We start from the raw sequence: 16,298 nt of genomic DNA on the forward strand, positions 1-16,298 counted from the left end.
CATATAGGACCAGGCTAGATGCCTTGTCCACCTTAAATTCCTTAAGGAGAGTATGCTGTATGGGTGGGATCCTGCAGGGCAGGTTGGGCTCAGAGGGTGTAACCAGAGACTGGAGAATGAGATCTGGAATCCAGGTGGGGATAAGCAGACCAGGCCCAGGTCTCCAGGAGGAAGCCAGCTCCTGTAACATAATTGAACTGTGAGTACTGAGGGAAGCAGTACCGAATTGTAAGTAAAGAGAATACACTGTTCTGAAGGGTAGACAGTCTACTGTTGTACATGAAGCTGTAATAAAGATAAAGTTTTAAGGAAGACTGGAATCAGATTAGTTTGTCTCTAGGCCTGGGGGAATCACTGTTCGTTGCTACAGGGTGCAATATATTAAGAAGGTTAGTGGCGTTTATAAATTGGAGTTTATCCCCTACAGAGAAGAATACCCCACCCACAATTTGAAGTTTTTGGCCTTGAAGTCAGCAATGATGGACAAGCTGCATAATTATCTCTGTGGAGCCAGGTTTAAAGTTGGGATGGAAAACAACCCTCTGACCTATGTACTCACTTCAGCTAAGCTGGATGCCATGGGACACAGGTGACTTGCTGCTCTATTTAATTATCAGTTTGGCCTGAAGTACTGTCCAGGGAAGAACAATGTGGATACTGATAGGCTATCCAGAAGAACTCATCTAATAGAGCATCCTGAGGATGAATGTTTAGAAATCCCTGGTCCAAGAGTGAAGGGTATATGCCACAGTTTACAGGGAACAGTGGCCAGAGGTAGGATGATTCAAATATGTGTGGTGCCCATTCTAGGGCTGTTCCTAAGATCTATTATGGGACTACTACCCTGGACATGGCTCATCTACCTCAACTATCTACTGAAGCCTTACAATAAGCACAAAATAACCTTTAGAAGTAGCTGCCTGAAAGGCTTTGCAAGAGCAGGATGAGATGATTTTGAAACAATCAACTGATCAAGGAGTGGAGCTATCTAAGTCTAAAAGGAGTGATGATTTACAGGAAGGTTTCTATACCAGAAAGGAGTGAAAAATGGTAGCTGTTTCTCACTCAGAAATACAGTCTTGAAATCCCTCCACAATGGGCATCTTGAATTTAATAAGACCATAGGTCTTGTAAGGGACAGATTCTACTGGCCTTGTATGAAATATGTCCTGCTTACAGTGCATTCAGAGGAAGACATTGCCTCCAAAAGCTACTTACATTGGACATATGGAAATAAGTGGACCTACTGACTTGGTATGCATCAATTTCTTGTCCATAGAACCTGGTGAATGCAATATCAGCATCATTCTTGTGGTAACAGACCATTTCATTCACTATGCTCAGGCCTACCCCACTAAGGATCAGAAGGCAGTTACAATGGCTAAGATCCTCTGTGAAAGATTCTTATCTGCTGTGGGATTACAAGAAGAATTCATTTCAGTGTGTTTGTTGATTCACAGGAACAGCTCCCCTCAGAAGTCTATGCATTTCGCTCCTGTGAAGGAAATGTGACTTATGTCCTTGCTGATGACACATTCTCAGACATGCTATATCTTCCAATGCCTTGTTAACCCTCCTTAAGTAACTAGCCTTCTCAGATTCATTATTCTCCCAGTCTTTATCTGTCAACACATATTTTCTCTTAACAGCTTTAGCGCCTCATTTACATCTTCACAAAGCACCTTTTCTATGGGAGCAGCTCCAGTCATACTTTGAGACAGTGGTAAACACTGACAGTATCATTTTCTAACTCTCTGAAGCTGTGTGGCTCAACAAGTGGCAAAAATGTTTAGAAGCTTCTCTAGGTTGCTAAACAATGACAGCTGGGGAAGGGAATAGCAGGTTTTGAAAACTGCTCTGTGGGAGATCATGCACAGCAGAAAGATTTTTGAAGATGCAAGCAATACACAACAGTATATGCTTTACTCTGGCAGAAGGGAAAATATCTAAATTCACTCTGTAGACAAGTCTATATAGCCAGACCTCCTGTACATCTTTGATTAATAACTCCTTTAATTCTTCACACTCCTTTCACTATGCTTAATTCATATGCCTCTGCTTAACAATCAGCTAAACCTTTTTCCTTTCCAGCTTTCAAATATCAAAGAAAACTCAGTTCTAAATACCAAACATTTATTGAATGATAAATACTTTAACACATACTGTGAAAGCCATGGTATCAATGATAGCCACACAGGTAGCAGACCTGATACAGCTGTGATGAGTCAACCACATCCGACACAATACAGCTGTGATGAGTCAACCACATCCGACACGACAAGTCCACACTGCCACCGGGTTCCCCAATCTCTATTCTTCAACACATTCTATTCACCACAGGAAACATAACTGAGCAACCTCGACATCATACCTACAAAACCCTCATCCCTATTATGATTTCACCTATTACCCAACTTCTAGGCCTCGCTTTATTCTCTTTAACATTATTTAATGCTCAATCCATCACCAAGAAATCTCTGATCTTCAACGACTATCTCCTAGACGCAAAACAGGACATCTGCGCTATAACAGAAACCTGGCTTAAGCCTACGGATATAGCACTAATAAATCAACTGCCAACACAGATCTATGACTTCTTCTCCCTCCCCCGACAAAAATAAAGGGGCGGGGGAATTCTTCTAGCAGCCAAAAAAGATCTTAGATTCTCACAACACCCAGCTAAATCTGATTCCAAACTAGAAATAGGCATTTTTAAATCAGACCAACTCCAAATCCTCCTCGAATATGCCCCTCCGGGCCTTCTGGAATCAGATGCCTCCCCCATTGTTGAAATAACTGCAACACACATAAATCTGGACTCCCCGGCTATAATCCTAGAAGATTTCAACTTGCATGTAGACAACCCTACACTCTCAACCAGCTGTGAGGCTTTTCTCACTGCCCTTTCAGCCATGGGCTTCAAGCAGATCGTTGACAAACCTGCCCACAAAGCTGGCCACACTCTGGACCTTATCTTCATAAACTTTGGTATCACGCACTCATCCCACCCGGTATGCAAACAGGTCCCTTGGTCAGATCACACTTTAATCTCCGCCACCCTCACGCTGACAGAAACCAGTAACACACACCCCTCTCAACCCTCATTTATCTACAGAAGATCCTGCTCTTCCGATGACCTCAGCAATCAGCGGGCTGCAGAACTCCCACTCATAGACCTCTCCAATCCCAATTCAGCCCTCCTTTCCTGGAGCAATATTACAGAGGCTGTAGCAAATAAACTATGTCCTCTATCAACAAAAAAACTCAACCCCAAGCCTCCAAAAGACAGCCGTGGTTCCCCACCGAACTTAGAAAACTCAAACAGAGTTTAAGACAGAAATAGAGTAAATGGCGCAAAGCCCCTTGCCCTAGCACGCTCTCCGCCTATAAACTTGCTCTTCACCACTACAGGAACTCCACCTTAAGAGCAAAAAGGGATTTTTACACTCACAAGATCCATGACCTTATCTTCGACGCTAAAGCTCTTTTTGCCTACGTATCCAAATTAACACTAATCAACACACCTGATATCCCCAACACCCAAGCACAAGCCAAAGCTGATGAGTTGGCTCTTTTCTTCCAAAACAAAATTGCCAACCTCTTACACAGCTCCCCTCCAGCACCACCTCTCCTACTAGTGCATATCATCTCCCTAACAAAGGCATCTCTCTGGAATCATTTGAACCCATCACTGCCTCAGAGATCCAATCGGCACTAAAGAAAATGAAACCTTCCTCCCATCCCTTCAACCAAATCCCTACTAGACTTCTCCTGCTAATTCCCGACACCATCTCGAAAACACTGGCTGACATCATAAATTGTTCACTTTCTCACGGAATCTTTCTGGACTACCTTAAATTGGCTTCCCTCAAACCTCTCCTAAAGAAGCCAAATCTGGATCCTAAAGATCCTAACAACTTCCGCCCGATTTCCAACCTTCCTTTTGTAGCCAAGATCATGGAGAAATTAGTTAATGTACAACTATCTAATTACATCGAAGATCACAAAATTCTGTTCCCTACCCAATACGGGTTCCGTAAAGCATTAAGCACAGAATCCCTACTCATATCCCTGACAGATCACCTCATCATGGGCCTTGATAAAGGTCAATCCTTCTTACTGATTTTCCTTGACCTCTCGGCAGCATTTGACACCGTTAACTACTCCATCCTCCTAAACCAGCTGTCGAACATCGGAATAACAGGAACGGCATTTGCATGGTTCAAAACATTCCTTAGTAACAGAGGCTACAAGGTTAGAATTCACAATAAAGAATCACCCCATTATAACTCCTCCCTAGGAGTTCCCCAGGGTTCTTCCCTATCCTCCACGCTCTTTAACATTTACCTTCTTCCACTGTGCCAGCTATTAACCAAACTGAATCTAAAACACTTCCTTTATGCCGACGATGTCCAGATCTTGATCCCCCTTAAATAAACCATCACTAAAACACTTGAATATTAAGAAAATTGCCTTTGAGAAATCAATTGCCTCCTCACTAGCTTAAACCTGATATTAAATTCGTCTAAGAGTGAACTCCTTCTCATCTCCCTGGAAAATAGTAATATCACTTAAGAACATAAGAAATTGCCATGCTGGGTCAGACCAAGGGTCCATCAAGCCCAGCATCCTGTTTAAAACAGAGGCCAAAACCAGGCCACAAGAACCTGGCAATTACCCAAACACTAAGAAGAACCCATGCTACTGATGCAATTAATAGCAGTGGCTATTCCCTAAGTATAATTGATTAATAGCCATTAATGGACTTCTCCTCCAAGAAATTATCCAAACCTTTTTTGAACCCAGCTACACTAACTGCACTAACCACCTTCTCTGCCAACAAATTCCAGAGCTTTATTGTGCGTTGAGTGAAAAAGAATTTTCTCCGATTAGTCTTAAATGTGTTACTTGCTAACTTCATGGAATGCCCCCTAGTCCTTCTATTATTCGAAAGTGTAAATAACCGAGTCACATCTACTCGTTCAAGACCTCTCATGATCTTAAAGACCTCTATCATATCCCCCCTCAGCCGTCTCTTCTCCAAGCTGAACAGCCCTAACCTCTTCAGCCTTTCCTCATAGGGGAGCTGTTCCATCCCTTTTATCATTTTGGTTGCCCTTCTCTGTACCTTCTCCATCGCAACTATATCTTTTTTGAGATGCGGTGACCAGAATTGTACACAGTATTCAAGGTGCGGTCTCACCATGGAGCAATACAAAGGCATTATGACATTTTCCGTTCTATTAACCATTCCCTTCCTAGTAATTCCTAACATTCTATTTGCTTTTTTTGACTGCTGCAGCACACTGAGGGGTAGATTTTCAAACCGCGAGATTTGGCGTCCTTTTGCTGGCGCATCAGGCGCAAGCAAAAGTACGCGGGATTTTAGTAGATACGCGCGTAGCCGCGCGTATCCGCTAAAATCCTGGATCGGCGCGCGCAAGGCTATCAATTCCGTATAGCCGGCGCGCGCCGAGCCGTGCAGGCCTACCCCCGTTCCCTCCGAGGCCACTCCGAAATCGGAGCGGCCTCGGAGGGAACTTTCTTTTGCCCTCCCCTCACCTTCCCCTCCCTTCCCCTACCTAACCCACCCGCCCGGCCCTGTCTAAACCCCCCCCTTACCTTTGTCGGGGGATTTACGCCTCATGGAGGGAGACGTAAATCCCCGCGCGCCGGGACGCGACCTGGGGGCGGGTCCGGAGGGCGCGGCCACGCCCCCGGACCGCCCCGGGCCGTATCCACGCCCCCGGAACGCTCCCGACACGCCCCGAAAACGCCGCGCGGTTCGGGCCCGCCCCCGACACGCCCCCCTCAGAAAACCCCGGGACTTACGCGAGTCCCGGGGCTCTGCGCGCGCCGGTAGGCCTATGTAAAATAGGCTTACCAGCGCGCAGGGCCCTGCTCGCCTAAATCCGCCCGGATTTGGGCGGATTTAGGTGAGCAGGGCTCTTAAAATCCGCCCCTGAGCCGACGATTTTAAAGTATTATCCACTATGATGCCTAGATCTTTTTCCTGGGTGGTAGCTCCTAATATGGAACCTAACATCGTGTAACTACAGCAAGGGTTATTTTACCCTATATGCAACACCTTGCACTTGTCCACATTAAATTTCATCTGCCATTTGGATGCCCAATCTTCCAGTCTTGCAAGGTCCTCCTGTAATGTATCACAATCCGCTTGTGATTTAACTACTCTGAATTATTTTGTATCATCCGCAAATTTGATAACCTCACTCGTCGTATTCCTTTCCCGATCATTTATATATATATTGAAAAGCACCGGTCCAAGTACAGATCCCTGAGGCACTCCACTGTTTACCCTTTTCCACTAAGAAAATTGACCATTTAATCCTACTCTCTGTTTCCTGTCTTTAAACCAGTTTGTAATCCACGAATGGACATCGCCTCCTATCCCATAACATTTTAGTTTTCGTAGAAGCCTCTCATGAGTGGCTTTGTCAAATGCCTTCTGAAAATCCAAATACACTACATCTACCGATTCACCTTTATCCACATTAACCCCTTCAAAAAAATGAAGCAGATTTGTTAGGCAAGACTTCCCTTGGGTAAATCCATGTTGACTGTGTCCCATTAAATCATGTCTTTCTATATGCTCTACGATTTTGATCTTGAGAATATTTTCCACTATTTTTCCCGGCACTGAAGTCAGGCTTACTGGTCTATAGTTACCCGGATCGCCCCTGGAGTCTTTTTTAAATATTGGGGTTACATTGGCCACCCTCCAGTCTTCAGGTACAATGGATGATTTTAATGATAAGTTACAAATTTTAACTAATAGATCAGAAATTTCATTTTTTAGTTCCTTCAGAACCCTAGGATGCATACCATCTGGTCCAGGTGATTTGCTACTCTTTAGTTTCTCAATCTGGCCTACTACATCTTCCAGGTTCACAGTGATTTTGTTCAGTTTGTTTGAGTCATCACCCCTGAAAACCATCTCTGGAACTGGTATCTCCCCAACATCCTCATTAGTAAACATGGAGGCAAAGAATTCATTTAGTATTTCTGCAATGGCCTTATCTTCCCTAAGAGCCCCTTTAACCCCTCTGTCATCTAATGGTCCAACCGACTCCCTCACAGGTTTCTTGCTTTGGATATATTTTAAAAAGTTTTTATTATGAGTTTTTGCCTCTATGGCCAACTTCATTTCAAATTCTCTCTTCGCCTGTCTTATCAATGTTTTACACTTACCTTGACAATGCTTATGTTTTATCCTATTTTCTTCAGATGGATCCTTCTTCCAATTTTTGAAGGATGTTTTTTTGGCTAAAATATCCTCTTTCACCTCACCTTTTAACCATGATGGTAATCATTTTGCCTTCCTTCCACCTTTCTTAATGCGCGGAATACATATGGACTGCGCCTCTAAGATTGTATTTTTAAACAATGTCCAAGCCTGTTGAACACTTTTAACCTTGCAGCTGCACCTTTCAGTTTTTTTCTATTTTCCTCATTTTATCAAAGTTTCCCTTTTTAAAATTTAGTGTTAGAGCTGCAGATTTACTTATTGTCCCCCTTCCAGTTATTAGTTTAAATTTGATCATGTTATGATCACTGTTGCCAAGTGGCCCCACCACCGTTACTTCTTTCACCAAATCTTAAATGTGTTACTTGCTAACTTCATGGAATGCCCCCTAGTCCTTCTATTATTCGAAAGTGTAAATAACTGAGTCACATCTATTTGTTCAAGACCTCTCATGATCTTAAAGACCTCTATCATATCCCCCCTCAGCCGTCTCTTCTCCAAGCTGAACAGCCCTAACCTCTTCAGCCTTTCCTCATAGAGGAGCTGTTCCATTCCTTTTATCATTTTGGTTGCCCTTCTCTGTACCTTCTCCATCGCAACTATATTTTTTTTGAGATGCGGTGACCAGAATTGTACACAGTATTCAAGGTGCGGTCTCACCATGGAGCGATACAGAGGCATTATGACATTTTCCGTTCTATTAACCATTGCTTTCCTAGTAATTCCTAACATTCTATTTGCTTTTTTTGACTGCTGCAGCACACTGAGCCGACGATTTTAAAGTATTATCCACTATGATGCCTAGATCTTTTTCCTGGGTGGTAGCTCCTAATATGGAACCTAACATCGTGTAACTACAGCAAGGGTTATTTTACCCTATATGCAACACCTTGCACTTGTCCACATTAAATTTCATCTGCCATTTGGATGCCCAGTCTTCCAGTCTTGCAAGGTCCTCCTGTAATGTATCACAATCCGCTTGTGATTTAACTACTCTGAATTATTTTGTATCGTCCGCAAATTTGATAACCTCACTCGTCGTATTCCTTTCCCGATCATTTATATATATATTGAAAAGCACCGGTCCAAGTACAGATCCCTGAGGCACTCCACTGTTTACCCTTTTCCACTGAGAAAATTGACCATTTAATCCTACTCTCTGTTTCCTGTCTTTTAACCAGTTTGTAATCCACGAATGGACATCGCCTCCTATCCCATAACTTTTTAGTTTTCATAGAAGCCTCTCATTAGTGGCTTTGTCAAATGCCTTCTGAAAATCCAAATACACTACATTCAACAATAACTATAGTCAGACACTTCAGAATATTTTGTATAATTTCTCCTCTTTCTGTTAAATTTCTCTAGTTTCTTCTTCTTCCCCCAGTTTGAACAGCCCTGTTTTATTGTAACTTCAAGGTATCTTTTCACTTGTTCCAGGTTCAAGTTTATGGACACCCCTTGTTAATTGTAAACCAGCATGATGTGACTTTGTCATGAATGCCGGTATAGAAAAACTCTAAATAAACAAATAAATAAATACATAAATAAATCTTTGAAAGCTAAGTCTTAGGCAGACCACTGCAGGTGTAGAAGAACCTGTAACTACTAGTATCTAGCAGGGACTAGCAGCAGATGGGATAACAGAGGATGGGAAATAGATAAAGGAGAAAAGAACAATACTTCTTAGAGCCTGGAGAGGATATAGGATAGCTGTTAGTTTGCCAAGAGCTTTTTCCTGAATGAACTCTCTACAGGAAGTAAACTCTTTCAGGCATTCCTAAGAGCAAAGGACCAACAGGAAGTAGCAAGAGAACATAGAAAGAGAGAGGGAACAAACAGTAATAGATCCAAAGTGGAGTTTAGAATCACTAAAAAATAAGCAATTAGGAAAAAGAGTTTTACATATGCAGAGATTCTAAGCTAAGCATTAAGCAATATCCTGAGTTGACGCAGGTTTCAGTGCAACACTGCAGAGGCAAAATACTTCTCATGTTCACCTCACATATTTATTATTTATATATCTTTTTATTTTATCATCCCACTTTTCCAGCTAGAGGGAACAGTAAATATAAGACTATATTAAATATTATGGTATAATAATGAAGTATATGCCTTCTTTGCATTTCTTGTATTTAACATTAAAAGAAAATGAATTCTCTGTAATATGGTTGTGATTTGCTGAGCTAGTAGGGATCTATACAATGTCTTGTTGTAAGACGATATACAGCAAGTATGATTAATAATGCAAAATATTAATTCTAAAAAAATACCTGTGCATTTTCCAAGATGTTTTACATCAATCTGTTCTTGCCTCAGACATGAGGCTTCACGGACTAGGCATGGATTGTTATAGGATCTTCCATCAGAAGCACATACAAGGTTAGAATTATGTCCGCTGCAGTCTATATTACATACACACCTGTTGATAAAATAAAACACAAACAAAAGAAAATATTAAATTTAATTTTTACTTAAAACAAGCAAAATGAAAGAGCATTGTCAGTGGTATGAGTTTAATCACCACACCACTTTGGTTTTTTTATCGAACTTCTAGCTTAGTAGGAATCAAGCTGAGATTCGGTACCATGAACTTTAATTCGCAATTACCCAGAGATGTTTTCCCCATTTTATATTCTCTCTCAGTTCTCTTGCCCAGTCATGGCAATGACAATCTTCAGGGAGGGCAGGCACCAGTGTGCTTCTGGAACCCTGCAATCATGAGTTCTAACTCCAGCTACTAGTAGGTATTGTCATTGCACAATGTTTGAGAATCCCTCTTCAGCAATCAAACCCCAGCCATCCACATGGCAGTGCAGAGAACTACCACAGAACCACTGGGTTGGCCCCACACACCCCTTCTTTTTAATAGAAGACACATTTTTTGTTTGCATGGATGTCACCCAAGTGAGCTACAGAGCTAAAATAGTGATCTTGGGCACACAATATTAGTTTGAATTAACTAGAAATTAAACATTTTCTGTATCCCTGGTTCACTATTTCACATGAGATGGGAGTATGAAAACTTTTGTGTTGGGGGAGAATACTTTCCAGGGACTTCCATTGGGGAATATAATGTACAGTTCAGATGGTAATGAGAAATAAAATACAACATGCTGGTTTCTTGATCCAAAAGAATTGTTTGCTTGAAGTAAATACTAGAAAAAATATATACAAGAGTTTACAGTTCTGTTGTTCCTCTATGCCAAAAGACAGATTGTTTGCAGTAAAGATAGCACTTTAGCAAGAAGTCATTCCTATTCTGCAACACAATCTCTATCACCTTCCATCCCATTCTGCTACTTCCAATTCACTGGAATACTTGTGGATTTTTCCTTCCTTCTCAAGCAAATATGTTTACTGGGGTATCAGGAACGGAGTATTTAACATGAAGTCTACTTACAGGTCCTGAGCTGGAAAGTTTAAATACTTTGTTGAGTTCACTCCAAAGACAAACAAAAGTTCACTCCAAAGACAAACAAAGTCAGCATCTCTGACTTGCTGATGCAGGGTTGACTGATTTGCTGCTCCTACACTGCCGCTGAGCAAAAGTGCTTTCCTGCTTTCAGGTAAAGAGCCAATCTACAAACTTCCTTCTCTAAAGAAAGCTCAGAGCTAAACCCTTCTAGTGCCCCATTACCAACTTTCTGCAATGGACAAAATTCTGAATAACAATCTTTCACAACTTACATGGTCATTTATGGCCCTAACACACATGATAATGCCATAATGCATGTGTTAAATAGCACAACGTGTGTTAGTATGCAAATGTTGCATTTTCTATGCTAATGGGGGTAGTTTGGATGGAGTTAATGGAAATGAGCAGCTCGTAACATCAAATGCGATAGAGTATTGCACAGCAATGCAGGTTTTAATGCCAGAAATAGCATTATGTCCATGTTAGTTATGTGTTACCGGGAAAAGGTTTATATCACACATGCCAGTGTGTGTGTGTGAGAGAGAGAGGGAGGGAGAGAGAGAGAGAGAAAACAATATGTCACTCTACTATTTATAAAATAAATCTAAATACGTTAGGTTATAAAGTTTTCTCCAATATATGTGAATAGTACCGATTCTGAAATGTATTCATAGGCAAGTGACTCTCATACCATGCCGCAAGCTCATTGGCATATCTGCTCTCAAGCCGCATCAGGGATCATCTTTAATCACTGGTCACAATTTTGCCCATGTATTTATATTGCAATTTTTTACTTTTTTTCTCTTTAAATAAAAATTGTACTTCCCTTATGAAGCTCAATGTCCGCGGAGGGTAATACCCTTCCAATTACTTTTAAATGCAGTCCAGAGTTCAGTTCGACGTGCACGTTTCGCGTCCTGTGCTGCTTCAGGAACCTGTCTGGCTGTATTCGCGTGTGCCAAATTTCCTTCGGTTACACTTCAATATTGCCTCGCGAACGTGAATTTTACTTCGTCGCGAATACAGCCAGACAGGTTCCTGAAGCAGCACAGGACGCGAAACGTGCACATCGAACTGAACTCTGGACTGCATTTAAAAGTAATTGGAAGGGTATTACCCTCCGCGGACATTGAGCTTCATAAGGGAAGTACAATTTTTATTTAAAGAGAAAAAAAGTAAAAAATTGCAATATAAATACATGGGCAAAATTGTGACCAGTGATTAAAGATGATCCCTGATGCGGCTTGAGAGCAGATATGCCAATGAGCTTGCGGGATGGTATGAGAGTCACTTGCCTATGAATACATTTCAGAATCGGTACTATTCACATATATTGGAGAAAACTTTATAACCTAACGTATTTAGATTTATTTCATATTGGACTCGTTGGTTAATCGATTGAGTTTATTGATATATACTCTACTATTTATACCACTACAAGAGGGGGGCACTTTTAACTTGGTGTGGGGTTTGGGGTAGGTTGGGGGGGGCAGTTTTTCATACACAGTAGGAGGTACGAACAGCAAAGTTGACATCACTGAAGATTTTCTGCTGTTTGAATCAATGAAAATTACAAGAGGAGTTGATTTATACAATTAACTCTTTACTTAGTTTCAAACAAGGTAGGTAGAGACCAGTGGCGTAGCCAGAATTGATTTTTTGGGTGGGCACAAGGTTAACATGGGTGGGCTGTAGGCATGCAGGTCTACTAGTTGTTTTTTTACTGATAAATAATGCCAAATTATGCAGCATAGCATTCACATCTACGCCTAATACTTAATGATACAAACATAATTCACGGTGATTTGTGGTACTTTAGCCTTCTTATTATTACGATTTTATACACGGCTCCTACCTGTCCATAAATTTTGAGAGAGCGGTTGTGTTGCTTATATTTAAATTGCTAACATCTCAAAATATAGATATATATTTTTACCTTTGTTGTCTGATCTTTGTATTTTTCTAATCAGTTGGTCCTGGTCTCTTTTTCCCATTTTTTCCCTTATAGCTCATTTCCTAATTCCTTTTCAGTGTCTTTCTTCTATTACTGTCTTCTTCCCTTCCACACACACACACACATACACGCTTTCTCTCACAGACTCCCTCTCACACACTCAAGCTGTCACTCTCATATGCTCTCCCCCCCCCCCACAAGCTCACATTCAAGTTCTCACTTTCTCCCCCCTCCCCAGGCTTATATTCTTATGCACACACAGACGCACATCCAGGCACCCATTCTCACCCACACACATAAACCCAGACTCCCATTCTCACCCACAAACCCATGCTCCCAGTCTCACCCACACATATTCAAGCTCCCATTCTCATCCATACATATACACATTTAAGGTCCTATTCTCACCCACACATACAAGCACCCATTCTTATCCACATATTCAAGCTTCCATTCTCACCCACCCACACAAACCCAGGCTCTCATTCTCACCCATATATACACACATTCAAGCTCCCATTCTCACCCACCCTCAAACCCAGGCTCCCATTCTCAACCACACATACACACATTCGAGCTCCCATTCACCCACATATTCAAGCTTCCATTCTCACCCACATACACACCCAGGCTCCAGTTTTCACCCACACACACTCCCATTCTCATCCACACATACACATTCAAGCACGTGCACAGCTTCCGCTTTCTCCCCCAGAGCAGGAAGATCAGCTGCCTCTCCTGCTGCCACCGGCCTCCTGCTATCTTCGGGCGTCGGGCCGTACTGCCCGCCGAACTTCCTGTAGGGGGGGGGGGAGCGGAAGCGCAGCGCACAACGTCCGCTTCCTCCCTCCCCCCAAGCAGGAAGATCAGCTGCCTCTCCTGCTGCCACCGGACTCCTGCTATCTTCGGGCGTCGGGCCGTACTGCCCGCCGAACTTCCTGTCGGGGGGGGGGGGAGAGCGGAAGCGCAGCGCACAACGTCCGCTTCCTCCCTCCCAAGCAGGAAGATCGGCGGACCATACGGCCCGACGCCCGAAGAAGATAGCAGGAGAACGGGTGGCAGCAGGAGAGGCAGCTGATCTTCCTGCATTGGGGGGAGGAAGCGGAAGCTGCGCGCGGCGCTTCCACTCCCCCCCCCGAACAGGAAGACCGGTTGGCCATACGCCGCAGCAGCGCTTCCCCACGTGTGCCGTGATGGCGCGCGAGGCGTGGGTTCTCTTGTTCGCTGTCGCGGGGATGGGATCCCGCGACAGCCTTGCAGTTCCGGTGCTAGTTGGGTGGGCCTGGGTCTAAGTTGGGTGGGCACTTGCCCACCCAGGCCCACCCGTGGCTACGCCACTGGTAGAGACTGCAACAAGATCGGGAGAGACATATTGTTCTCTACAGAGTTTCTCTTTCTCTCTCTCTCTTTTGTGCATGATAAATGGCCTGGTTAGTTCTATCCATCAGTATGCGGTGGATTGCCATGATGATTTGACTATTACACAAAACATATAGAACCCCAACATACTACTTAAACATTTTTTCTGATTCTGATAACACATGCTGGAGGGGTTGTGAGGAAGTGGGTACCTTCATGCATATGTGGCTGCACTGTCAAAGTGTTTGAAACATCTGGTCCTGGGTTATCCAGGAAATTGCTGACATCTTGGGCTTTTCTATTTTTGTCAGGCCCCGAATGGGACGGTTGAGTAGCTGGGATGGCTCTTGGATACTAGTTAACTACAGAATACTGGTTGGGCATCTGCTGCTAGCAGCTAGATCTACTATCACAATCTTTTGGAAATCTAGCCTGGCATTAGATTACTGGGGTAATTAGATGTGTAAGAGAGCTGATATTGAAAAATTATGCCATGATTTGAAAAATGCCAATTTTAAATATGAACACATTTGGGGTCTCTATGCAGAATATTGTAAGCATTCAAGTGTCATAATATCTATGTGTGATTTTTACTATAACAATGTGCTGTGAAGCCTGTTACTTTTGATCTGTATTTGAATCATTTGTACACTGGAAAAAGTTGTTAAATAGTTATAAAAAAGAAATCCCTATCATCTAAATCCCGAGTAGGAACTGCAGTGATAAATTAAATCACATCATATCAGGAAAAGGCAGAGAATAGATTGAAAAGTAGACCCTATAACAGGGAGTCCCCTATCTAAAATACAGAGGGGTTTTTTTTAAGAAATTGAATATGGAGAGTATGTGCTACCACCATCTGTTTCTCTCCCTGTTGTTTTGGAGGGGAAGAAAAGGCTAGGCAGAAGCAGCAGCCGGGCAGTAGAGGTAGAAGTGCAAGTCCTGAAACCACCAGTTGTGCAATTTCTTTAGTTAGCACTGAAGAGGCAGCAGAAATAGTATTGCATCAGTATCATAGGAATAAGAATCTCCTTTTAAAGGATTCCTTTAAAAGGCAATTGGTGGGGGATCCAAGATGGCGACATGCTGTGAGTAGGGACAAGTTGGAGTTCAGCTGCGTTTGGATTTTACCTGTTTTCTTTATTCAATGCCACCAAAAAGGAAGGGAAAGATATGGGTTTATCCCTCTATCCCTCCACCATCACCAGTTATGCAGCAAGAGATCACTCGTTTCCTAAACACAACAGCTAATATCCAGCGAGTTGAGGAAACCATTGTGTCCAACACGGAGAGAGCCGTGCTGACACCAGAGGAGACTTTGCTGAGCCCTGATCTAAGACAGCCACAGACGCAGAGACCAGGGCTGTTGTTGCAGCACGGACCGCTTAGCGAGAGCACCACATCCAGGACAGCAGAGCAAACAAGGCTGATGACAACTGCAGAAGCAGTTTTGTTTTCAGCAGATATCCAGGAGGACTTGAGCGGGGGAGGAACAGCGAGACCCGGGCAGGAAGAAGGGGCTCTGGCTCTGGGAGTGAGTACAGCTGGAAAAAAACCTGCATTTTTTCCCAAACCCCCTGTTAGAGTTTAAACCCTTGGTGATTCCGAGCCACCCTGAGACAGTCACAATGGTTCAGCTATGGGACTTATTGGCAGGAGCAGCAAATGCCTTGAATAATCTTAGTATTAAAGTAGAGACTTTGGCGCTCCAAAATGCTCAGTTTTCAACTGCTCTACAAACAAAAATTGAAGAGATTTCCACAAAGGTTTCCACAAAAGTTTCCACAAACGTTTCCACAAAAGTTTCCACAAAAGGAGATAGAGCATTTAAATGTTAAAGCAGCGGTGGTGAAGGATCAGAATGCTATTGCTAGAAGAGTGGAAATATTGGAAAATGCATCCAGGCATTTGAATATTAGAATTCTCAATTTTCCTAGAATTATAGGAGAGACTCCCTTTATTACCCTTAAAAGGCTTTTTCAAGAAACTTTGGGCTTTGAAGATGGGAATACGCCTTCAATTAATAAATGCTATTTTCTTCCCAAAGCAAGGGGAGTAACAACATCAAATAGACTTAATCTACAAGAAAATCTCACAGAAATTATTGAGAACTCGTCTTTTGAATTTCTAGATAGAAACACTCTTTTGGTATCATTAATTTCAACCTCTGATGTGCAAAATGTTATGAAAAATTATTTTAGAAATTTTCCTATCTCTTTTTTGAATGAAAGTATAAAAATTTTCCCTGACCTATCCTCAACCACACAATTAAAGCGTAGAGCCTTTTTAGCACTACGTCAACA

The 16,298-nt window shown here is 42.6% G+C and overlaps 1 protein-coding gene across 3 annotated transcripts in view; it reads right to left on the reverse strand.

Moving 5' to 3' along the window:
- TMEFF1 (transmembrane protein with EGF like and two follistatin like domains 1) overlaps positions 1–16,298 on the reverse strand; it is a 610,729-nt gene that overhangs the window by 111,577 nt on the left and 482,854 nt on the right. For all 3 annotated transcript variants that reach the window (XM_029589975.1, XM_029589972.1, XM_029589974.1), the window contains exon 6: positions 9,538–9,686. In XM_029589975.1, coding sequence (XP_029445835.1) covers positions 9,538–9,686 — 149 coding nt within the window. The remainder of the gene's footprint in view (positions 1–9,537; positions 9,687–16,298) is intronic.

The sequence above is a fragment of the Rhinatrema bivittatum genome, chromosome 2 (genome assembly GCF_901001135.1).
Source record: "Rhinatrema bivittatum chromosome 2, aRhiBiv1.1, whole genome shotgun sequence".
NCBI lineage: Eukaryota > Metazoa > Chordata > Amphibia > Gymnophiona > Rhinatrematidae > Rhinatrema > Rhinatrema bivittatum.